This window comes from Petaurus breviceps, unplaced genomic scaffold (assembly GCF_028583685.1).
Source record: "Petaurus breviceps papuanus isolate PSGF00001 unplaced genomic scaffold, PetGlider_PUasm1.0 90897, whole genome shotgun sequence".
NCBI classification, from domain to species: Eukaryota; Metazoa; Chordata; class Mammalia; order Diprotodontia; family Petauridae; genus Petaurus; species Petaurus breviceps.
Genome location: NW_027187374.1, coordinates 2,273,376 through 2,298,627, shown reverse-complemented (window position 1 = coordinate 2,298,627; position 25,252 = coordinate 2,273,376). Strand labels below are relative to the sequence as shown.

Genomic DNA, 25,252 nt, shown 5'->3' with positions numbered 1-25,252 from the left:
AGATATACAGGCACTGGGGCATGGAGATCCATCATGCCCTACTGGAAAATCAGAGGGGGAATGGGGGAAGATATGGGAGAGAGCAGATTGGGGGAGGGAATATTCAGTGGGATTGCTGTTTTGGGGTGGTGGGTAGGGAAAAATGGGGAGAAAATTTGTAACTCAAAATCTTGTGGAAAGGGGGCAGCTAAGTGGCGCCGTGAGTAAAGTGCCGGCCCTGGCGTCAGGAGGACCGGAGTTTGGTTCCGGCCTTAGACACTTAACACCCACACAAAAAAACTAGCCGTGTAACCTTGGGCAAGTTACTTAACCCTAACTGCCCTCCAAAAGGCAAAAAAAAAAAAATCTTGTGGAAATGATGTAAACTAAAAAATAAAAAGAGAAAAAATTTTTTAAAAATAAACTTCACTAGTTTCAAAACCAAAAAAAAAAAAAAAAAAGAATGACAAAGACTTTTTTTAATAAACTCTCACCATCAATAATGGAAGAGTAGCCAAATTTGGACATCACAACCCCAGATATGTTTATGGAGTAGACATAAAAATGGAAAAACAGAAAGATTGGAACAAGTGTACAAATAGATCTTTAATGAGGGCATATTAATATGGAACAAGTAGGCTTTCGCAAATGTTTTACAATGGATCAAATCTTTATGAAAGCTAGGTGGCATAGTAGTAGAGTACTAGATTTGCAAGACAGAAAATCTGAGTTCAAATTCCCTCTTCTGACATATACTTGTATATGACTGAAAAAATCACTTAAAGTCTCTTGGACTTAGTCTCCTTGCCTGCAAAATAAAGATAATAATAGCATCTACCTTGCAAGGTATTATGATCAAATGAGATAATTCGTGATTTCCAAACTTTAAAAATCAATAAAAATGCTATTTATGATCTTTACCAGTTTGCAATTAACTGAGAAATGTAGAGAACATAAGATTCCATTGTGCTTGTTTGTTGATTATGAAGCACTTGATTTGATAGAAAAAAAGAAAACCAAAAAGACTGTCTTCAGAAAAGGCATCTCCCTTCCACATATCAAAACCTTTTGAAAAACAGAACAACACAAACAACCCTGTTCAACAATCCTCTGATTATAAGCATCACAAGAGATCTTTATCATCTAATATAATTGCCACTGTGATGGAGATCTGATGCAACATATATATAATGAGGATATTTGAAGAAGAGAAGTAAAACATATCATCAGGAAAATATATAATAATCTGGGAAAATCATGGTAAGGAAGAAGGATGAAAGAAGACAGTCAAAACACATCCCTGGTCTCCTCATAATATCAAGAGAAAGCCAGAAAGGCTTCCAGCACACTGGATGGGTTCTCAGTGACAAGCGCCTGAGAAAACAAGGACAAGAGTCACATAGGATGGGTTGCAATAAGCATCACTGGAAGAAACATACAGAGAAATAAAATCATGCATCCTCTTAAGTAAATACTTGAGTTAAAGGCTGGTTGGATCTGTTACCTGAGGAAGGAAAACTCACAATAAGGCAATAATATAGTGAGGTACAACTAATGGACTTTTCTCAATACTGAGCCTCCTTGACTTCTCCTCAACACGTGACACTATTACTTTCTTCCAGATTCTTAGACTTCTAAGTTTATGTAAAACTGCTCTCTCCCGGTTCTTCTAACTGCTGCTTCTCAGTTACCTCTGCCATTTCTTTTCTCATGTCATGCCCATTAGCCGGTATTATCTCTTCCCCCAACTATGTTGGTCCTTCCCTTCTCTCTCCAAAGTGTTTTACTTGGTGATCTCATCAGCTGCCATGGTTTCAAATCTCTATGCAGATGATTCCCAAATCTAAATATTTAGCCGTAGTCTCTCTCCTGAGTTCTGGTCCAGATTTAAATTCTCTTAAATCTTTTAATTTAAGAAAAATCCAACAATTTCTTTTTTCTCAATTTACACACATAAAAAATGTTTATATTTACTTAGGATGGGGGCTGGCAGCAGGTCTCAACTTCCAATCATGTTCTTGCATGGATAAAAACGTTTTGACCTAATACTAGAGGTCTCTTATATCCTGTTACAATCTGCTATTTTGACTATGAGAAGTTCATGAACTGATAGTTAAAGTAACATTTGATAAGTTAATTTGAAAAGTTAATACTGAGGAGTAAACAATGCACCCACTTCCTTTTGGATATATCTCAAAGTGGATATGTCATAGACATCTCAAACTCAATACATACAAAACAAAGAACTCATTCATTGTCTTTTCCCCCAAATCCTCTCACCTTCCTTATACTTTATGGGGCATAGTAATCCTCCCAATCACTCATGCTTACAATCTCAATATCATCCTTGACTCCTTGCTTTTACTAACCTCATGTATCCAATCCATTGCCAAATATTGTTTCTACCTTCACATCTCTCCTATACGTCTTCTTCTTTCCACTCATAAAGCTACAATCATATTTTAGGCCTTCACCAGCACTCAACTAGACCACTCCAACAACCTTCTAATTGGTCTTCCTGCTTCAAGTCTCTTTCCATTTCAATCTATCCTCCATTTGAATACCACAGTGGATTTTTTCTAAAGCTCAGGTCTGACCGTGTCATGGAACTGCTCCCCATCACTTTCCCTATCTAGGATCAAAGATAATAAACTCCATTAGGCATTTAAAGCTCCTCCCTACCTTGCTGGTCTTCTTATACCTTATTCTAACCCTCAAAAACTCTACAATCTACCTGTACTAGGCTACTTGTAGTTCCTGGAACATGATATTCTATCTTCCATCTTCATGCCTTTGCACTGCCTGTCCCTCATGCCTAGAATGGCCTGTACCTTCACTTCCTTCTCTTATCTTTCCTGGCTTCTATCAAGACTCAGTTTAAATCCTACCTTCTACAGGACGCCTTTTCTTGTTGCCTCAGCTGTCAGTGTCTTCCCCTCTCAAATTACCTTCCATCTACTTGTTACATATCTTGTACATACCTACTAAGTTTCATGTTGTCTCTTCCATATGAGTATGGAGTTGTCTCTTCCATATGAATATGAGAGCCTTGAATGCAGGGGCTGTTTCTGCTTTCCCTTGTATCCTCAGCACTCAACACAGTTCCTGACTCATGGTAATCACTTAAGAAAAGCTTGTTGATTCCCAATCTAAAACTAAGAGCAATCTAGTACTGTACAATGAGCTTTATGTTCAGATCATCTGGGTTCACGTCCCAACTGCAACATTTGAATACAAGCATTAACCTCTCTAAGTCTTAATCTTTGTATATCATAGGGTTGTTGTAAGAAAAGTACTCTGTGAATGATACAACTCCACATAAAGAAGAGCTATACTACAGTGACGTAGCATAATGAACAAATGTTGGCTAAGTAAAAACTACTACAAACCTTTGAAAAAAGCTTTTTGATTACTAATAAGCCAATAATACAGGTTTAACACAATGTTATTTTATAGACAAAGTCCAAATGGAATCTGGTTTAATAATTTAATCAGATCTTAATTAACTTTTTTTATTAATAGAATAAGGCCATTTCATGAGCATAAATATTAAATTCAGTCTAAATATTAAGATAAATTTCATAAAAGTTTCACATACAAAAGCAGTTCATGCACAAAACAACATATAGCAAACATTTATAAAAATAACGAAATTCCAACCGTTTTTAACAATAAGCTATACTTATAGTTAATCTATACTGTTTACCCCTTAGAGAAAAGACAGATAAGCAAATATTTAACACCAACAACTATCACAACAGAAAGTGGAGTTTTACCAAGAATAAGAATGCTTTCAGTATTAATGAATATATTTTGTAGGACCAGACTAAAAGAATAAATGTGATGTTTTAGTACTGGTGTTATTAAGAGTTATTTCCCTTAGCAAATTAGAATCTAAAATAACACTTTATAGTGTTTTTATGGTGATTTAAAACCACCTGGTTTTCTAACAGTAGTGAAAAAAAAAATCACTTCGAAATTGAATTAAATGTCTCATAAATGACACTATTATTAAAGAAAAAAATTAGTGTTGGACTTACTGGTGTGTACATATATTCAGAACAAAATTATTATACTTCAATTTTAACAATTACAAACAATTCTTTCTTAGCCTTGGTATACCTACATTCCAGAAAAAGGTATGCTTTAAAAGAAAAACCTTTAAACCAGATTTTTAATTGTGATAGTGGAAAAGTAATTAAAATCCTGGCGTTCATTCATTTTTCTTTTCAGCTAAAAGGGTGAAGCATGATAGCCACAACTTTATTGCAGACGACAAGCCAACAAGTAATTCCAACACCACCTGAAAAACGATTTAAAAAATCTACATATAATATGCTGACAATTTTGGACATATGACTACTGGATTTATAACTAATTTGGAATAAACCAAATTTTTCATGGAAAGAATAAATTTCTATTTTAGTATTCTCAAATCATTCATTTTCATACTAGCAAAGGTCTATATTCCTAAATAAATATAGTAAAAGATATCCTTTACAACTTGCTTCAGCACTTTTTTAATGTTAAAGTCCTCTGTGCATTTACACTTGAGAGATCAAAACAACAATAAAAAGCAATATAGAATAATGGATAAGTGACAGAGAATAACTGGGTCCAAGACTTATCTCTGCCAATACTATTAATATCTTCACAACTCTGGGTAAGTCACTTAATTTCTCAGTGATCTAAGCAAAAACCTAAAACTACAGGCTGCAGAACATTTATTTGACTATCTTCATTTGTAAAGGAAATTTCCTTATGGAAAAGTTCCCTTCCCCAGCCTGGACCATATGTGTGGGTGTATTCATTTATTTACAGTTTGGAATGGAGATACACACACACACACACACACACACGTGTGTATGTACGTTTATGTGTAGCTATGTGTCACATCTCTGAAATACAATTATCACCCAAAAGTGTTACGTTATTCTGGACTGTTCAGGAAAAGCTTCAGTTAAAATAACTGGGTTTTGCATGAATGCAAATCAATAATTAAGAACAGAAAGGAAACAGTTAAATGGGAAAAAAATCTTTACATCAAGTTTCTCTAAAAGAAGTCTCATTTCTAATACATATAAGGTATTGATTCAAATGTCTAATAGGAGCCATTCTCGAATCAACTACTAAATGGTCAAAGGATATGAAAAGAAGTTTTTAAAGGAAGAAAACCAAGCTACCCACAACCATAAAAAAAATGCTCCAAAGCAATGACAATTAAATAATTACAAATTAAAGCAACCTCATGACCACCAGATTAGTAAGATCGACCAAAAAATGGAAAATAGCAAATGTTGGCTGTGAGAAAAATGGTACATTAATGCACTGTTGCACTACAAATCAATGCAGTCATTCTAGAAAGCAATTTGCAACTATGCCTCCAAAGTTGACCCAATAATATCTTGACTAGGCCTATATGCCAAAGAGATCGAAAAAAGAGGAAAATACCCTATATGCAAGAAAATTTTTATAGTGGCTCTTCTGTGTAGTAGCAAAGAACAAAAAACTAACAACTGGGGAATGACTATACAAATTATCACATATGAATGTAAGGAATACTATTGTGTCATAAGAAATTATAAAATGGAAAATTTCAGAGAAATGGGTGAATTTATGAAATGATGCAGAGTGAAGCAAGCAAAACCTATAGGATAATTTATACAATAACAACAATACTGTAAAATCAAACAATTTAGAGAGACTTAAGAACTATTAATGCAATAACCAATTGTGATTCCAGAGGACTAATGATGAAGAATGCTACATGCTTCCTGAGAGGTAATAGGTTCAAGATGCAAAATGAGATGTGTATATTTAGAGATGGCATAATGGCAAGCAAAGTACTTAGCACCTTGTTTCAGCTATTTAATTATTTAGCACCTTGTTTCAGTTCAAGTTACTTTTGAGCCTTGCCCATGATTATTTTAAGTTTTTGTTAAAAAACAGAACTTGTGAAACCCACAGTTCAAGAAACTTGCTGATGCAACAGGAAGGAGTGGAACAGGGAGGAGCTAATGACCATATATAAGGAGAAGCCCAAGCTGGGAAAAAAGCAGAACTGAGATGGGAACTCTTGTCATGGGAGAGTTGTAAAGGAGAAAACAATGGTATCCTGGCACTGTTTTTCCATTCTGTCTGTGTTGATTTGTGTTTGTAATACTTTGTACAGAAGCCCTGGGACCTTACTGGAAGCCCTGAAAGAGGATTTTCTTGTTGTTTACAGAAGTCCTGGAGGAGGGGTTCAGAGGTCCTGGGACTACACTGACAATTTCTGTTGAGTTCTCAGACCTTGCTGGTGATTTCACAGGCAGACAGTTAATTGATGATAGTGCTGCCAATGTGTATAAATGTTGTTTTGGCTCTGTTAAGCTTTGTTTTCACAGAAACAGCGATGGACTTGAGATGGACTGGACACTGTGAATTTCAATATGGAATGGGAACTGGAGGAGGAGCTGGATAAGGAGCTGAGAGCTGCCTACCTTTGAATCCAGGTGACAGTTGGGCAAATTCAGGAAAAAGCTGGGACCATGGAATCTGAGAACCAGCCTCAAGTCAAAATGAAAAGACCTCTCCTTGGGTACTTAGTGCTGACTGAGAAGATCATGATTCAATGTGACCTAAAGGTAGAGAACTTTGACCTTTGTACTTTGTGTCCCTTAAGGAGGCTTTCTCCTTAAGGATGATTGAGTTAAAGACTTACTAAATGATATCTTTTGTTTAAAGCTATGTAATCACTTTTGGTGAAAACTTTAGTGATAAGTTGTTATGTTGTACTTTGGTATACTATGTGATCAGAACCCTAGAGCTATTCATAGCAGCAGTCCTCTGGAAAGCTGCTAGTGCTTGGCTTTACAGATGGCTATTTGAGAATTTGATGGACTATACATATTACTTACAAGATATCTCCCTCACAACCCTCACGAGGTGGGGCTGAATTAGAGAAAAATATCATGGACTTCAATAATTATTTCCCTAAAAGGAATTTTTGTTTCTAGCTATAAAAGTATTTGGGTCAAGTTCCTCTTTTTTTATACACATTTATTAAGTTTCATACTACCCACACTAGTGTGTATATACATTAATTTTCACCAAAAGATCTATTTTTTGAAATATTTTTTGTTTTCTGTTCCTAATTCTCTCCCTTCTTCCTGCACTCATTGAGAAGGCAAGAAACACAATATCCATTATACATATGAGGTCATGAAAAACATATTTCCATATTAGCCATGTTTAGAATGGGGGGAAAAGTAAGAAAAATAAGCAAAGTGAAAAAAAATATGCTTCAATCTGCACTGAGTTCATTTGGGATTGTCAGAGGTCATTCCTTGTATTGATCAGAGTAGCTAAGTCTTTCACAGTTAATTGTTGATATAACATTGCTGTTAAAGTAAGTAGAATGTTCTCCTCCTGGTTTTGTTTACTTCACTTTGTTTCAGTTCATGTAAGTCTTCCTAGGTTTTTCTTAAACTATCCCTTTCAACACTTCCAACAGCAAAGTAGTATTCACATATATTGCAACTTGTTCAGTCATTCACCAATTGATAAGTATTCCTTCATTTCCAATTTCTTGTCACCACAAAAAAAGTTGCTATATATATTTTTGTATATATGGGTCCTTTTCCTTTAGGGTACAGACCTATTAATGGTATTACTGAGTTAAACAGTATGCATAAGTTTAATATCTTTTGGACACAGTTCCAAATTACTTTCCAGAATGGTTAACTAGTTCACAGTGACACAAAAAGTACTTTAGTGTGGGGCGGCTAGGTGGTGCAATGAGTTGAGTGCTGACCCTGGAATCAGGAGGACCTGAGTTCAGATCCGGACTCAGACACTTAACACACACAAACAAAAAACCTAGCCGGGTGACCTTGGGCAATTTACTTAAACCCAACTGCCCTCCAAAAAGCAAAAAAAAAAAAAAAGTACTTTAGTGCACATATTTTCCCATATCCCCTCCAGCATTTTTCATTTTCCTTGAATGTCATATTAGCCATATTAGTGTTATATTAGTCATATTAGTGGTACCTCTTAGAGTTATTTCAATTTGCATTTCTCCAATTATTAGTGATTCTCTAATTATTAATGATTTATATCACTGTTTTTCATATGAATAATGGTAGCTTTGATTTTGTCATCTGAAAACTGCCTGTTCATAGCCATTACTCATTTATCAAGTGGAGAATGAATTTTATTTTTATATTTGGTTTAATTACCTATGTATATGAGAAATGAGACTTTTATTAGAGAAAATTGTCATAAAATTTCTTCCCAGCTTCTTGCTTTCCTTCTAATTTTTATCTGCACTGGTTTTGTACAAAACCTTTCTGACTTAAGGTAATCAAAATTATCCATTTTACTACCTATGATCTTTTCTATCTCCTATTTGGTCACCAGCTCTTCCCTTATAAATGCATCTGACAAATAATTTTTTCCATGCTCTTCTAATTTGCTTATGATATATCCATATGTTAAAACCATGTAACCATTTTTATTTTTTCTAGGTATACAATGTGAGATATTGGTCTATGCCTAGTTTCTCCCAGACTGCTTCCTAGCTTTCCTAGTAAATTTTGTTGAACAGTGAGTTCTTGCCCCAGTAATTTGGATTATGTGACTTATCAAATACTAGATTACTATAGTCATTTATTTCTGTATATTGTGTAGCTAATCTATTCCATTGATCAATGACTCTATTCCTTATCCAGGATCAATTGTTTGCCAAAGGGTCTTACCTGCTACTCCAGTAGGAAATGCTACTAAACGTTCTAATGGAGCTATCCATTTACTTGGTAGCACAGTCACAGGATCAGAATAATACTTCCAAATAAGTGAGATCATCAATAAAGCCTGGGAAAAAAAATTCTGATAAGTGAAATACATTATTAATTTAAGAGTTATAGGATAACAATAATGAGGCAACATATCAAAACCCATGGAATGTAGCAAAATCAACAACCAGAGGAAAATTTACATCTCTAAATGTTTTATCAATAAAATAAAGAACAGACCAATAAACTAAGTAGGCAATTTTTAAAAAACTAGAAAAAGAAAAAATTTAAAATCCCCGATTAAATGGAAATCTTAAAATTAAAGATGAGAATAAGAAAATTGAGTGTAAGAAAACCAATAAATTAATAAATAAAATTAGGAGTTGGTTTTATGAGGAAAAAAACCCTAAGATAGATAAACCACTGGTTAGTATTATTTTTAAAAAGAGGGAAAAAAACCAAATCACTAGCATTAAATATTAAGAGGGTGGATATACTACTAATGAAGATGAAATCAAACAATTATAAGGTGTTATTTTGTTCAATTATATGTCCAACAAATATTGGAGGGGATGTGGAAAAACTGAGACATCAATTCATTGTTGGTGGAACTCTGAATCAATCCAACTATTTTGGAGAGCAATATGGAATTATGACCAAAGAGTTATAAAACTGTAACTTTTGACCCTGCAATACCACTATTAAATCTATTTCCCAAGGTCATCAGGGAAAAAGGAAAAGAACCTATATGTTCTAAGATATTTACAGAAGTTCTCTTTGTGGTGGCAAAGTACTGGAAATTAGAGGGATGCCTATCAATTGGGGAATGGCTAAGCAAGTTATGGTATACAATTTTGATGGAATACTGCTGTGCTATATAAAATGATAAGCTGGTTGATTTTAAAAAAAATTTGGAAAGATTTGAATGAAATAATGAAGAATGAAATGAGCAGAACCAAGAGAAAACTGTACACAGTAACAGCAATACTGTTCAAAGAACAACTTTGAATGATTAAGTGATTTTGAGTATTACACATACTCAAATAAACTACTCCTAGGGAGGAAAATGCTATCTACCTCCAGAGAAACGAATGATACATAGAAATATGTATAGTATGGTTCTACGTAGACATTTTTATACACACATATATTCAATGTATATTCAGGTGTGTATATATATGTATACACACATACATACATACACACATATTTGTGTTTAATAGTAGCCTTCTCTAGGGCAGAGTGGGGAGAGAGAAAAAAATAAATTCATTGGAGAGAACAAAAGAAAATTTAAGAGGAAGTACAGAAAAGCAGAAGTTTTAAAACATGTAGTATTTATTACATGGTTTTGTTTTAAAACTAGTTTGAAATGGAAATTTATGGTTTTATATCGAATCTTCTTTATATGCTGTGCTATGGACATGGAAATGTCCTTTTTTAGTCTCTTTGTATTTAAGTTCAAAATGAAGAAAAAATTTTTTTAAGATTTAGGAACAGGTTTTATTAATGTAAGCTTATTAATGTGACTATAAAAAGATAAGTCAAATACACATAAAGTTCATGTGGCCTTTTTTTCTTTTTCTAGTACTTTATTTTTTCCAATTATACATAACAATTGTCTTCAACATTCTTTTTTTTAATAAGATTTTGAATTCCAAATTTTTCTCCCTCTCTCCGTCCCCTCTCCACTCCCTAAAACAGCAATTAATTTAATATAAGTTATACATGTGCAATCATGTTAAACTATTTCCACATAAGTCATGCTGTAAAAGAAGAAATCAGAACAAAAGGAATAAACCATGAGAAAGAAAAATCAAAAAACAAAAAAAAGTGAAAATATATGCTTCAATCTGCATTCCGACTCCATAGTTCTTTCTCTGGATGTAGATAGCATTTTCCATCAGGAATCTTTTGGAACTATCTTGGATCACTGTATTGCTGAGGAAAGCTAAGTCTATGCAACTGACCACTGTACAGTGTTACTGTTAACTGTCATACGGCCTTCTATGAAAACCTTCCCATTTTGCTACATTTCATGCTAACCTCTGCAGGGATTACTGTCTAGAACTGATGTGGAGCCAAAACAGCTAAAGCCTTTTGTTATCTTTCTGTGTTTTGTCTCCTGATTTTTTCTCTAACAAAAAAAAAAAACATTATATTTTTTCTCAAATTTAGACAGAATACTCTCTTTGATTTGGTTTTAGAAACAAAAAGTTAATAGTTCTCCCCCAAACTCCCCTCACATAATTATCTCCTAAAAGTAATGGTCAAGAGCCTAATTTGATTTCATAAAATGTGCTAAACTACCAAGATCAAATTTCTTACATTCCCACTGAGAAACTTTTATCCCTTGGGACCAGGAGTGATACTGCTCCAGATGGCTTCTTTGACTGAAAGAGCTCCTCCATGCCTTTGAATTATGACTCAGAAGTGGGTACAGACAATGAAGTTGCCAAACAGCTGCCCCTCCGAGCTTCCATTCCCTACTGACCGAAAGTGCTCTTCCCTGCCCTTGAACTATGACCCAAAAGTAGGCAATAGGCACAGTAAGTATAGGCAATGGAGCTGTGAAACAGCAATAGGTCCTGCATCCAGCGCTGGCACAGTCCCCTTCTCATCAGGTGCCAGGTTGCCTTACCAGCTCTGGCTTGGGAGTTCCCAGAGCCACTGCTCCTTCTGTCACCACCACCTAATCCCACTACTGGTGTTTCATGCAAGTGGGCTCCAGGGCATCCTCTACCCCTGTGCCTTAGATCTCTCTTTTGTAACTCCCAAGTTGTCTTGTGCTGGAAGAATGTCTCACTCTGACCTTTTGTTGGCTGTGCCACCACAGAATATGATTTGAGGCACTATTTTAAAGTTGTCTGGAGGACTTGGCTAAGCGCCTTCTCTACTCAGTCAGTTTGGCTCTACTCCCAGAAGACTGTCAGTTGAGATTTTGAGTAAGAAGTGACACCTGGGGGCGGCCAGGTGGCTCAGTGAGTAAGAGTACCGGCTCCAGTGTTGGGACGACCTGGAGATCGAATCCCGGGCTCGGACACTCAGCACCACACCCAGAAATAACTGGCCGTGTAACCTTGAGCAAGTTACTTAACCCTGATTGCTTAAAAAAAAAAAAAAAAGAAGTGACACCTGAGGATAAGTAAGCTTCAAAGGAAACTAAGTTTGTTAAGAGGCAGAGGTGAAGAAAGAATATATTCCAAATTCTCATCTTTGGGGAAACATGATTGCACAAAGGCACAGAGACAGAGTGCCATGTTTAGGGAACAAATAGATTGGTGTAGCTGGAATGTACAATGTGTAAATGGAAGAAATGTGAAATAATTCTGGAAAGGTAGATTGGAACCTGAGTGTGAAAAGTTTTAAATGCAGAATGAAAAGTTCAATATAATTTACATTACATTTTTTAGAAATAATAGTGAGCCATTGAAGACTCTTGAGAAGAGGAGTGAAAATAGAACTATGATTTAGAAAGATTTGTTAGCAAGTAAATGGAGACTAGAATTGATGGGAAAAATTGGAAGCAGGGATATCAATTAGGAAGCTAGTATAATAGTCCAGGTGAGAGGTGATGAGGTACTGGAGAAAAAGGAGATGAAAACAAGACACACCATGGAAGGAGAATCTACAAGAATAGCAAATGAGTGGATATAAAGGATGAGGAAGAATTGTCAAGGATGACATTGAGGTTATGAACCTAAGCAACTAGAAAGTTAGTGGTGCCCGCAATACAGGGTGTCCCAAAGGTATTTTAAGCTATTAAAGTTTAAACTGTCCAAAGATTTTTGGGACATGCTGCATAAAAGAAAAAGTGGTTTCAAAGGAGGGATGGGTTTTTTGGTTTGTTGGGAATTTTTTGGTGGAAGGGAGACTGGAAGTACCAAGAGGAAAAGGTAGCATAATGTAAATAAATAATATTTAACCTAAGTTTGACATAATGTAAATAAAGGCTATATCTAGTGAGTAGTTGGTAATGTAGGACTAGAATACAGAATACAGATTGGGGTTATGTTTATAAAGACTTGGAAGTTACCTGCATATAACTAATTGAACTTGTGGGAGCTAATGAACTCACCAGGAGAATATGTACAAAGAAAGGACAAAGCCCCAGAAAGAAAATGGGTAGAATATGGATGGTGATACAGCAAAGGAATGGTCAGACAAGTAGGAAGAGAACCAGGGAAGATGTGTCACAAAAGCTAAGGGAGGGGAGACAATCTAGAAAAAGGTAGACAGTAATGTCAAAAGCTGCAGAGAAGTCAAGGATGAAAGACGAGAAAAGAACACTGCATTCCACAATAGAGAAATCATTAGTATTCCTGAAGAAAGCAGTTACAGTTGAGTGGCAGTAGACTTTTCACTTGTCTAGTCACAGACTGGCACAACTAGTATAGATTATAGGGCGTATGGCCCATTTTCCCTCTCTACTTCATCTTTATCTAGAACAGATGTCAGATGAAGTCCCAAAGACTTTTAGCCCAAGAGAGAAAATACAGTGGCCTCGGCACTTGCGAAGAAGAGTGAAATTTTCATTCCGCCAAAACCTCCTGCACAGACTCATCACAGCTATCTGCAGAGGAAGTTACACTATTACTCAAAAATGTCCTTGGCCTCTGTTAGTTCTGATGTGACCACTAGCCTTCCTGAACAAGGAAGGTACTTCCCCATGTGCACCACAAAGATTCTTCTGATATTCAGGTCATCTTGCATTGATATTGAGGTTGCCAGAAATGATTTTTTCATTTTTTGTATTTGTGTCCCTGGCACCCAGCAACACAGTTCCTGGCACAAACCTGATTCACCTATCTTCTGAAATTCTTTGTAGATTTGAATCTGTAGAATTTCTACTTTGATCTATTTCTCTATGTCCTTTTGGGCAGCTAGGCTAGAGGATAAAGTTCAGGACCCGGAGTTAAGGAAGCCCTGAGTTTGAATCCTGTCTCAGACACTTACTAGCTGTGTATGGCTCAGACACTTACTAGCAAAGGGCAAGTCACTTAGCCTGTACGTACCTAAATTTTCTCAATCTGTAAAATGAGGATGAAAAATACTAGGACCTACCTTATGGGGTTATTATTAAGATCAAATGAGATGGGGCAGCCAGGTAGCACAGCAAGTAAGAGCACCAGCTCCAGTGTCGGGATGACCTGGTGATCGAATCCCGGGCTCAGACACTTAGCACCCACCCAGAAACACCTGACCGTGTAACCTTGAGCAAGTTACTTAACCCCAATTGCTTAGGCGTGGCAAGGTGGCTCAGCAAGTAAGAACACCGGCTCCAATACCGGGATGACCTGGATCAAATCCGGGCTCAGATACTCAGTACCACACCCAGAAATAACTGGCCGTGTAACCTTGAGCAAGTTACTTAACCCCGATTGCTTTAAAAAAAAAAAAAGATCAAATGAGATAACATACATAAAATGATAACATACATTAAAAGCACCACATGCTAGCTGTCATACTGCCTGAAATTCATTCTGGATAGTCACTAAAGCATTTCTGTGAAACTCTGTCTCTAAGCCTCAATTGTTACAGTAGAATCTGATCCTCATTTCACTGGTGACAAAATAGCTTTAAACACAACCATCATCTTTCCTTAGGCCAAGCAGACTAGCTCTCTTTCAAAGTCAGTTGTTTCTAAGATGCTATCTTATTTGATAGGATCAAAAATTTTGTGCTAGAGGAGGCCCTAGAGGTCATCTAGTTCAATCTTTAATTTTACAAGGTGAGAAGCCTGAGACCAAGACAGGCTAAATGGCTTATAAAAGTACTAAGTAGCAGAGTTGGTCTTGAACTCTGGTTTAGACTCAGGTGCTGAGTCTAGACTGAGCTCCACTATACCATGTTTTCATTTCTGCCATCTAAGTGAACTGACAAATCCTAGCCCAATAAATGATGAAGGCCCTGAGATGGAACTACTTGCCTAAAATAGAGAGCTAACAAATGACAAAAGCCAGGACTCAAACTTATTGAAGACGCCAGATCCAAATTTCTTTCCATTACACTGTAGTTTGTCCTAAGAATAGATTTCAGGACAATGAGACAGAAAAATCCTCAGCATGGTAGCAAAGAAAGATGCAAATGACACACTTAACTGTTAGGTATTCCCCAACCCTATTTCACATAATGTGCTACACTTTGCCCTTCCATCGTGAGGGATAGTTTGTATATCAAATGTTACATAGAAGCACATTATGAATGTATATGTACATAGAAATAAACAGTTAATAACACATACACATTTAATAATAGCACATATTTTAAGGTTTCCAAAGATTACAAAATTAAGCAATACCAAAGAATGCTTACCTGCAATATGTAGAAAACAATGTTTATGACCCATTTAATTTTGGCTAATTGAGCTGTTCGTGCCTTCACTGGAAGGAAAAAGGTAAAACGAGAAGGACAATTTATGTAGATGAAAATCAAGTTTTCTTTTTTTAAAAAGATTTCATATTTAAGGATTTTTTTTCTTAAACAATCAGGGTTAAATAACTTGCTCAAGGTTACACGGCCAGTTATTTTTGTGTGGGTGAGTATCTGAGGCCGGAACCAATCCCAGGTCTCCCGACACTGGGGCCGGCACTCTTACTCACTGAGCCACCTGGCCGCCCCAATATTTAAGGATTTTAAAACTCTGAATTGTTACTCTCACCCTTCCCTCTTTAACAATAAGTCTGGTGTACTTCTATCAAATGCAACTTTATAAAATGTCTTTTAATCTATACACTCTAAATGAGATTCATTTAATATCAGAAGACATTTTTCATAACACCTCACTCAACCTCATGCTAACCAAGCAAATCTGTACATACTATCTCTGTTTTGGTGGTTAAAATTCACCCTCAGCATCTTCCTGAAGGTTTAACAAAGATCCTTAACTATCTATCATGAGTCTTTCTATGTGGGTGAAGTCATTTTATCCAGAACGATTCTATGCTGGAGTAAAAAGTCAGCTAAGCTCTGGAAATATTTCTCTTAGTACTTGGCAAACAAAAGTGCATTAGAATCATAAATACTGTTTCTAGTTGAATTATTTTCCATTTTAAAATTAGTACTAAAAAAGACTAACTAGGAAATATAATCATTCTAGAAATTTTCACATTAACTGTACATTAAATGAAAAATTTTCATAAAAGGTATCAATTTAAACTATCTGCAAGTATGTTGCAAAAAACAGATATTGTACCATGAGTTTTAAGCTTATCAGTCATTTTATTAATCTTTCGTTCTAGTCTGGCATATCTGGCAAATTCATCCATCATGCTAATAGCTGAGAGGTCTTGTTTCATGGTTTGTATTTCTGTTCTCATCTGGGACTCTTGGTCTACATCCTTTTGTAGCAGCTTGGATATCTGACCAAAAAAAAAAAAAAAGCAAATATTTAAAGTGCTATTCAAACAAAAATCACTATTAGTAGCATCTTCTTATTAACCATTTTTTTATATAGTACATATGGTGATTATCAGATAAATAGAAGCAATTTTTTTTTACACTTTGAATTTGAAAATATAAATATACTCAAAATCCAAATAAGACAGCCCATACAAGGCAAACAAACTGCAGAAAAATTGTGGTACTGTTCAATCATTTTCAAGTAACATCCAACTCTTTATTACCCCATTTAAGGCTTTCTTGGCAAATATATTTGGAGTGGTTTGCCATTTCCTTCTCCAGCTCATTTTACAGATGAGGAAACTGACTCACCCGAAGTCACACATCTAGCAAGTGTCTAAAGCCATATTTGAACTCGGGAAAATGAGTCTTCCTGACTCCAAGCCTGATACTCTATCCACTAAGACACCTTTGCAGAAAAATAAAGAACTATGATTGGCAACTATAAAGAATAGAAAATTGGTGAAATATTTTCCTTAGGGTTTTCCTTTTGAAAAAAATCTTGTTCATTTTCCCATACTGCCCCCTACTCTTGGACCTTCCCATTTAACAAAAACAAAAAACCAATTGACCAAAACCTACATATTAACTGCATCTCACAGTTATAGTGCATATGCTACACTTTGTAACCAATTGTTCTTCCCTTATCCACGCACCTCACCACAAAGAAGAGAGGCCTTTGTTTCATTATCTGTTTTCTAGTTTGGTCATTATAGTTAATCAGGATACATTATTATAGTCAGTAAGTAGTTCTGCAAGTTCTATTTTCCACAAAGTTTGGTTATGGACCTACAAAGGCTCAAACAAGTATTTCCATGTTTTTTCTGCATTTCTCATATTTGTTATTTCTTACAATACAATAATATTACATTACATTCATATATCACAATTTGCTCAGCCACTCCCCAATTGATAGACTATCACAAAAAGTGGTGCTATGAAAATGTTGGTATATATAGTACCTTCCTATCTTCGAACTTCTCAAGGTTTGTGTCTAGTAGTGGATTAAAGTTGAATGATTTTTCTTGAAAACTTCTCGAATGCTACTCAAAAAATTATCATAGATAATGGAAGGAAGGCAGGGAATCACCTGAGTGCTCCCAAATTCCTCTTCAAACAACTTTAAATAACACCTTACAACAAATTCTGGTGCAGCAGAACCAAAAAAGGATAGCATGAAACAATTTTCTAGTCCAAGACAACTTATTAGGTCACTAGGAAAGGTCTGTAGCACCTGGGTGAAAGTGGAGAACAGTCCAGTACAGGCCAAACCCCGAGCAAAACAGCAAAAGACCTTGGGGGCAATTGAATCAGCAAAGGCAATGAAGGATTACAGAACTTCTGACATACAGATGGAAAGCGGGTCGAACAACTGGTCAGAAGGGGATCTCAGGGGTCTCTCTGCTGGCACAGGACTCTGTTGCATTGCCTGTACTTGCAATACTTGCAAAGGTCTGGGTCACAGTCCCAAGGTAAGGAGGGGCACTAGCACACCAATGCTGTGGCCACTGAAGAATGGGGACACTGGTAACAACTCCATGGTGGAAAAGAGTGCTTGTGGCTGCTCACAGACCAAAGCACAGGCCAGCAGGGCAGTGGTCACATCTCTCCTAAAATCATACCACCTCGAAAGAACGGAAAACTTACAGATCCCCAGAAATACCTCTGAGAACAGCAGCAAGAAAAGTCTTAAGATTCAGACAGTTCCTCAAATGTAAACAGGAAAGAGAAATCATAAGAGATTCAATAAGATTTGGCTGTTTACATTCCTACATGGGAATATGATACTTGTAACTCCTAAGAACTTTCTTATTATTAGGGCAGGTAAAAGGGGTATAAATGACAGCGAGCATGGTCTTACTTGAATGTGACAGGATGCTATTTAAAAAATTTTTAATTAAGGAATGAGAAAGAGAAATACACTGAGAGAAGAAAGAGAGAAATGGAGTGGGATAAATTATTTCACATTAAAGAAGTACCAAAGACCTTTTACAGTGAAGGGGAAGATGGGAAGCAGGGGGAACACTTGAACCTTAATCTTTCTAGAAATGTCTCAAAGAAGAAATAACATACATGCTCAGTTGGGTAGAGAAGTCTATCTTACTTTGCAGGAATGAAGGAGAGGAAGGAACCAATGGGGAGGGGGTGCTGAAAGAAAGAAGGTAAGACTGGGGAAGGCAATAGTCAGAAACAAAACAGTTTTGAGGATGGACAGGGTGAAAGAAAAGAGAGTAGAATAAACACAGAAAAACAGAATGGAGAGAAATTACAGTCAGTAATTTTAACTGTGAAAAGTTTTTTACAGCAAGTGTCTCTGATAAAGGCCTTATTTCTCAACTATATAGAGAACTGAGTCAAATTTATAAAAATACAAGTCATTCCCCAACTGATAGTCAAAGGATATGAACAGGCAGTTTTCAGACAAAGAAATAAAAGTCATTTAATAGTCATATGAAAGAATGCTCTAACAGAGAAATGCAAATTAAAATAATTCTGAGGTACCACCCCACACCTATCAGAGTGGTTAATGTGGCAGAAAAGGAAAATGACAAATGTTGGAGAGGATAGAGAAAAATGATACACTAATGTATTGTTAGTAGAGCTGTGAACTGATTCAACCATTCTGGAGAGTAATTTGGAACTGTTCCAAGAAGACTATAAAACCATGCATACCTTTTGACCCAAGAATACCCCAACTAGGTCTATATCCCAAAGAAATTTTTAAAAAGGAAAAGGACATAGATGTCCAAATGTATTTATAGCAGCTGTTTTAGTGGTATCAAAGAATCAGAAATTGAGAGGATGCCCATCAACTGGGGAATGGCTGAACAAGTTGTGGTATACGATTGTGAGGGAACATTATTTTTCTATAGGAAAAGACAGGCAAGATGTTTTCCAAAAAACCTGGAAATATTTACAAGAGCTGATACAAAGTGAAATGAGCACAACTAGGAAAACATTGTACACAATAACAGCAATATTGTACAGTGATCCACTGTGAATGCCTTAGCTGTTCTCAGTAATACAATGATCCAGATAATTCTGAAGGACTTATAATGAAAAAATGCCATGCATCTCCAGAGAAAGAATTGCTGGAGTCTGAATGCAGATTAAAGCATACTTCTTAAAAAACTTTCTCTTGGTTTTCTTTTGTTTTCACATGTAGTTGGGGGGGGGATATAAAATATTAGATAAAAAAGAAAAATTATAGTATTTCCCAGCAATTCATCCCCCATCTACCTCAATCCATGTCCTCCCTGACATCTCAGTCTAAAGCAGCCCACCCTTTCCTATATGCTCTATGGAATGCCTCTTCAATAACTGATGTGCTTGCTGCCACCTTAAACCTTTTTCTTTCTCAGTACTTCATCTTTTTGCCCTCACTGAGACCTGGTTCTCTATTGATGAAAGGTTCCCTGGTCACCCTTTCCAGCACTGACTGTATTTTTACTCACCCATCTCCCTCAAGTTGTGGTGGAGTGGCAATATTGCTTGCTCTCCAACTTTCATGCTCTCCCTCTCTCACCATCACTCAGTAACCTCTTCTCCTCTGAGGTTCATTCAACCTATATTTATTATCCAATCAAGATCCTAGTACCTGTTTATTTATCAACCTCCAGGATATTATCCTTTACTCAATGAGTTCAGTGCCTGGATCACAGTCTTTCTCTCTTCCTCAACTCCTAGCCCTCATATACTTACTTCAACATATAAAGTGATTCTGCTTCAACCACTTTAATTTCCTAGTTGCTCAATTTCCTTATTTCCCTTGACCTACTCTTCTACCCCACTTCAGCTACACATAAGAGTTGGCCTTATCAAACTCTGACCTGACTATCACTCACAAGTGTTCCCACTGAACACTGAAATTCCCTTATCTGATCACAATCTATTATCAATCTATCTGTCCCATTGGCTTGCAAACTTTAGCCTAGCTACCATGACCGCCAGTCCCTCCACCCCTCACTTCCTTCCCAGACTATCATCCCTGCACTGGATACAGTTGTGAGAGTGAGTAACTGGGAGGATGATGGTAATGGGGCAGTCTAGCAAAGGGGAGGGCTTGGGGGCGAAAGAAAAAAGTTCAACTTTGGACATGTTGTAAAGATGTCTACAAGACATCCAGTTTTAGATGGTGAACAGGTAGTTATGAGTTATGGAAGATATGAGTCTGGAGGTCAACAGTGAGGTTAGGACTGGATAAATAAATCTGAGAATCATCATCATGGAAGTGATAACTGAAACCAGAGGAGCTGATGAGACCATCAACAGAAACAGTATAAAGAGAGAAGACCCAGTTAAGAGGTATGACCAATTAGTGGTTATGACCCAGATGAATATAGCAATCAGGTAGGAGAAAAACCAGCCTTTGATGTTATACTTAACTCTTCACTTTCTCACTCCCCAAGTTGTTGCCAATTCCTGTTATTTCTACCTTCTCTTCTGACACTGCCACCAGCCTGTGGTGCAGGCCCTTATTACTTCAAGCCTGAACTCCAGTGGCTTCCTATTACCTCCAGAATAAAACATTAAATCCTGTTTGATTTTTTAAAATCCTTCATAATTTGGCCCCTTCTTAGTCGTCTTAATCCTTACTCCCCTTCACATACTCTGTGACACTGGCCTCCTTGCTATTCCTCAATTGTTGCTGTCCACCAAGCCTATAATTCTTTTCAATCTCACCCCTGCCTTCCATCAAGTCTCAATTAAAATCCTTCCTTCCACAAGAAGTCTTCCTGATACCCTTTAATGCTAGTGCCTTCTCACTGTGTTTATGTCCAATTTATATAGATATACATCTATCCCTTGTTTGTATATAGCTGTTTACATGTTGTCTCTCTCATGAGTTTATGAGCTCCTTGAGAGCAGGGAATGTTTTGTTCTGTTTTGTTCTTTTTGTTTTGCCTTTCTGGGCAAATATTCCCATACATAAATAACTGGGGATACAAATATCCCCAGAATTTAGCATAGTGCCCAGTATATAGTAAGCCCTCAATAAATGCTTATTGACTTGACTACCTCCACAGTCAAATACAGTAAACATGGTTCAAGGAGGGAAAAAAGGCAGTTTTTAGCATGTTATGAGAAAGTCCAATTATAGAAACTAGTCAATTTTCTAATGCCCCTGTTTAGTGTAAATTAAAGCTATTTTTAATAAATTTTAAAATTGAAGCTTGTTTCAACCTAATAAAAGTTTTTAATTCTGAAAATTTTTTTTTAAAAATCAATCTTTTCCCTATGCTTAGGTAGATTCTGTTTGACATTTATTTATATCCTAGTTTATACTTATGGGCCTTAAAAATAACTACTTTAGCTTCCCCCCTTGGTAACAGGTCAAAATTCAATTAAATTCAACATGCATTATTAATCACCTATCACATTCCACCCTGTACTAGTATATAAAAAAAAAAAAAGACAAAACATCTTCAAATTTCAGTAAGCTTATATGCTGGGATTGGGGGGTAGGGAGTAATAACATATACACATACAAGTTATATATTTCCTAAGGGGGTGGCACTTGAAGTAAGCTTTGAAAGAAACAAGGGATTCTAACAGGCAAAAATCAGTAACTACATTCCAACTAACAGCAAGCAAATCATGGTCTGGGCCAAGCATAGGAACAAAATTTTCAGAAGAATCACAAACTATCAACAACTACAGTTAGTCCTCTACATTTCCTTGTTTAACTTAAAGAGACTTCAAGCATTCTTGTGACTTCATAGTAACCTCATTTTTATTTTCATATTGGCAACTGTGCATATTTGGGCTATGCACAGTAGAGAAAAAATTGTGAGGCATGATATGTACAAGTTTGTGGAGCAGCTAATATCCTATTAGGCACTGCACTGATCCTGTTCACCTTCCTGTTATAAAGAGTAACCTGTGCATTCATTGCATATTTTCATTGTTTGCCTCAAGTTCTGTGTTACAATTATGCCTCCCAAAGATAGTGCAAGTCCTGTGGGCTCTAAGTCCAATCGTGCAAAGTCAGTGACTCAGTGATACAGTTTAGTGAGAAAATAAAGGTGCCACAATGTCTGCAGCTGTCGTGGACCAAGTTGTGATTTTGTGTAACCACAAAAAGGAGGAAAGTATAATTATACAATACAATGCCCTCACACTGCCATCTGACTGACACTTTGGAAGGTAAGATTTAGGTTAAAAAAAAAGGTTTAGTTTTAAGAATTTTCTTTGTTGGGGTGGCTAGGTGGTGCAGTGAATAGAGCACTGGCCCTGGAATTAGGAGGACCTGAGTTCAAATCCAGGCTCAGACACTTAACTTCCCCCCCCCCCGCCAAAAAAAAACTACCTGTGTGACCTTGGGAAAGTCACTTAACCCCAACTGCCCTCCAAAAAAGCAAAAAAAAAATTACTCAGCAAGAATTTTCTTTGCTGTTTTTATAGGAGTATAAATTTCATGTGTTATGAAAAGTGAATATCATCTGAAATCAATGCTTTTTTTGGTTTTTGTTTTATTGAGATGTTAGCACAAACAGTCACAGAATTATAGGGAATTACTAGCAAGAAAAATGTTTTGCATGTTACCAATTTCATTTTGTGTACCACATTTTATGGGTCATTTCATGGTTACTATGTTAGGAAAAGCATAAATTATCAAAACTTTTTATTGTGAAGAACTACATGCAGAAAAGTCTATTTTCAACAAACTCTAGTGAAAGATTACAGTTTTTGGTGGTCACAGGAACCTAACCCCCTATTTTCCCATAGGTTTGGCATATTAACATTTATGTTTTTTACCTTTGTGCTACTTCCTAGAAATTTTACCCCCATGAATGCTTAGGTTTGATTGTAGATGAAAGATTATTCAAAATGCTAATAATAAGAAAAATACAAATTAAAATAATTCAGGGGCCCAGCACATTGTCAAGAATCATAAAAGACGTAAATTGTCAATGCTGATGAGGCAGAAAGGCATACTAATACACTATTGGTGGAGCTGTGGATTGGTCCAGTCATTCTATAAAAGAATTAGCAATTATAAATCAATCAACTTCTCACATCCTTTGATCCAGAGTTCCTACTACTAAACATAAACCCCAAATGGTTCAAAAAAGATAGATACTATATAATATTAAAATATTTGTGGCAGCTTTTTGTGGAAGCAAAAAATTTTAAACAAGTAGGCATCCATAGTTTGGGGAACAGGTGCTGTAGTTCATGAATATCATGCAATATTATTTATTATGCTGCAAGAAACAACAACTATGAAGAATTCAGAGAAATCTAAGACCTACATGAACTGATGCAAAATGAAGTCGAACCAGAACATAAGCAATTTCTACAATGATATAGTTGAAAAGATATCAAATGCTGGGTAATTTTAATGACCCACCTTGGTCGTCAAAAAAAAAAAAAACGAGGGGAAAAAAGTCCTCCTTTCTATAAAGAGGTGGGAAACTACTGGTTTAGGATGTTGCACATGCTTTCAAGACCCTGTGACCAGTTAGTTTTACTTGACTATTTTCTTTGTTACAAGGAATGGTATGAGGGTGAGACATATAACTGATAAAAACAAAAGGCATTTTTAAAACTTAAGTAATAGTTAAGTTTAATAAGTAAGATTCAATTCAGTAGCCATTTACTTAGTACCTAAGTGGAAGGCGTTAGAACTGGATGCTTGGGATACAAAAAACAATTCCTGCCCAAGAAGAGCTTATTTTCTGACTGATGAGAAATATGAAGCCTAGAGAAATTTGTAAACTAGTTAGGTGCTAACATTGCCATTTGAATGTTTGAATGTCCCAGAAGTCATCTCAAACTCAACATGTTCAAAATGAAATTCACTCCCTTTAAATGTACCTCCTTCAAACTTCCCTATTTTTTAAGAGCATAAACCATTCTAACAGTCATCCTTAACTCTTTATTCACCTCTAAATATCCAATTATTCTAAGTCTTGCTGATTTATCTCCATATTTTTCACATCTACCTTCTTTCCTCTACTCACACTGCCAGTACTCTTATTGAGACCCTTTTCACTCCTTTTGTGAACTCTGGCAATAGATTCCTAACTGGTCCTTAATTTGACTCTCTTGTCTTCAATCCATCCTTCACTACTGCCAAAATAGTCTTCTCAAGGCAACAGGTGTAATGAAATCTCTGTCCTGAAAAACATCAGTAATTCTTTATTGCCTCTAAGATATAATACAACTCCTTATCCTAGTATTAAAAGCCCTCCAGAATTTGGTATTAACCGGTTTAAGGAGTTCCTCGGTTCATGCTAATTTCCAGGGATGCCGGCCAACTTGATGCTCCCAGTATCTGGCATCCCGTTTCCCTTCTCCTTACCTCGACTTTAGTGCCCCACCCCCTCCTGCCTCACCCCTACAGCCCAATTCCCTTCCCTAAAGTTCACCAAAGGTGCCACCTCCTTCCTGGGTCAGACTTTCTCAGAAGGCAGTTACTGTCTCCACACTCCTCAAATAACATTTAATTTATTTAAGTTGCGTTTTCCATTGGACAGTAAGGAAGCACCTTGGAAACAATGGGTGGTTTTGGTTTTTTTGTTTTGGTATTTTCTGCACAGGATAAATATTTAATAAATGCTCCCTGAATCTGAATGAAAACCGGTCTTACTTTGGCCTCCAGCCCCTAGGGAGACCAGGATGGGGAGGGCGCCAGGCCAGTCCCGGCCGTCACCGACGCCTGACTGAAGCCGCAACCTCGAGGCGACTCCGGCCTAACGTGGGGCGGTGGGGAGGGGAAAGGGAAGGAGCTTCAGGATCCCGGGTCCCCACCGCGGTTCCGGGAAACCAGGGAATTGGGGATCCGGTAGGGGCAGCTACTTACGACAGAAGAGAAGGAGGGGAGGAGAAGCTTAAGGAGATTACACACAAACACAGAGCTAAGCACGAGAAGCCAAACGCATCCCTCTCTCTCCACTAAAGTCATCTTCTCAAGACTTCTGGGGTCCTGCAGGGAAATCTGCCCAGGATCCCCCGCGCTGAGAGGCGCCTGCGCAATCATGCTCCATGGTCCAGCGACTCCTGCGCTCGAGAATTCCCACTTTACCCCCGCCCCTCACTTCCCCGGCTTCTGACTGATTATGGCGCCTCCTTCCGCGGCGCTGAGCACGCAGCGG

The 25,252-nt window shown here is 36.8% G+C and overlaps 1 protein-coding gene across 2 annotated transcripts; it reads right to left on the bottom strand.

The window, feature by feature from the left end:
* Positions 1-3,477: 3,477 nt before the first annotated feature.
* Positions 3,478-25,197, bottom strand: GET1 (guided entry of tail-anchored proteins factor 1). Of its 2 annotated transcripts, none has more exons than XM_069074852.1 (5): positions 24,961-25,197; positions 15,946-16,111; positions 15,066-15,133; positions 8,718-8,847; positions 3,478-4,282 (listed from the first exon to the last, which is right to left on the bottom strand). In XM_069074852.1, exons 1-5 carry the CDS (start codon positions 25,135-25,137, stop codon positions 4,209-4,211), a joined length of 615 nt encoding a protein of 204 aa, XP_068930953.1. In that variant the 5' UTR covers positions 25,138-25,197; the 3' UTR covers positions 3,478-4,208. The 2 variants fall into 2 exon arrangements, with proteins under 2 accessions (XP_068930953.1, XP_068930954.1); XM_069074853.1 differs by having other exon boundaries at positions 8,718-8,832; positions 24,961-25,182.
* Between the last annotated feature and the right edge of the window lie 55 nt (positions 25,198-25,252).

Coding starts and splice junctions, on each gene's coding strand:
- GET1 (XM_069074852.1), bottom strand. CDS start 25,137: ATGATTGCGCAGGCGCCTCTCAGCGCGGGGGATCCTGGGCAGATTTCC. Junction 16,112..24,960: donor TCCCCTCCTTCTCTTCTGTC/GTAAGTAGCTGC, acceptor TTTTTTGGTCAG/ATATCCAAGCTGCTACAAAA. Junction 4,283..8,717: donor ATTTCCTACTGGAGTAGCAG/GTAAGACCCTTT, acceptor ATCGTTTTTCAG/GTGGTGTTGGAATTACTTGT.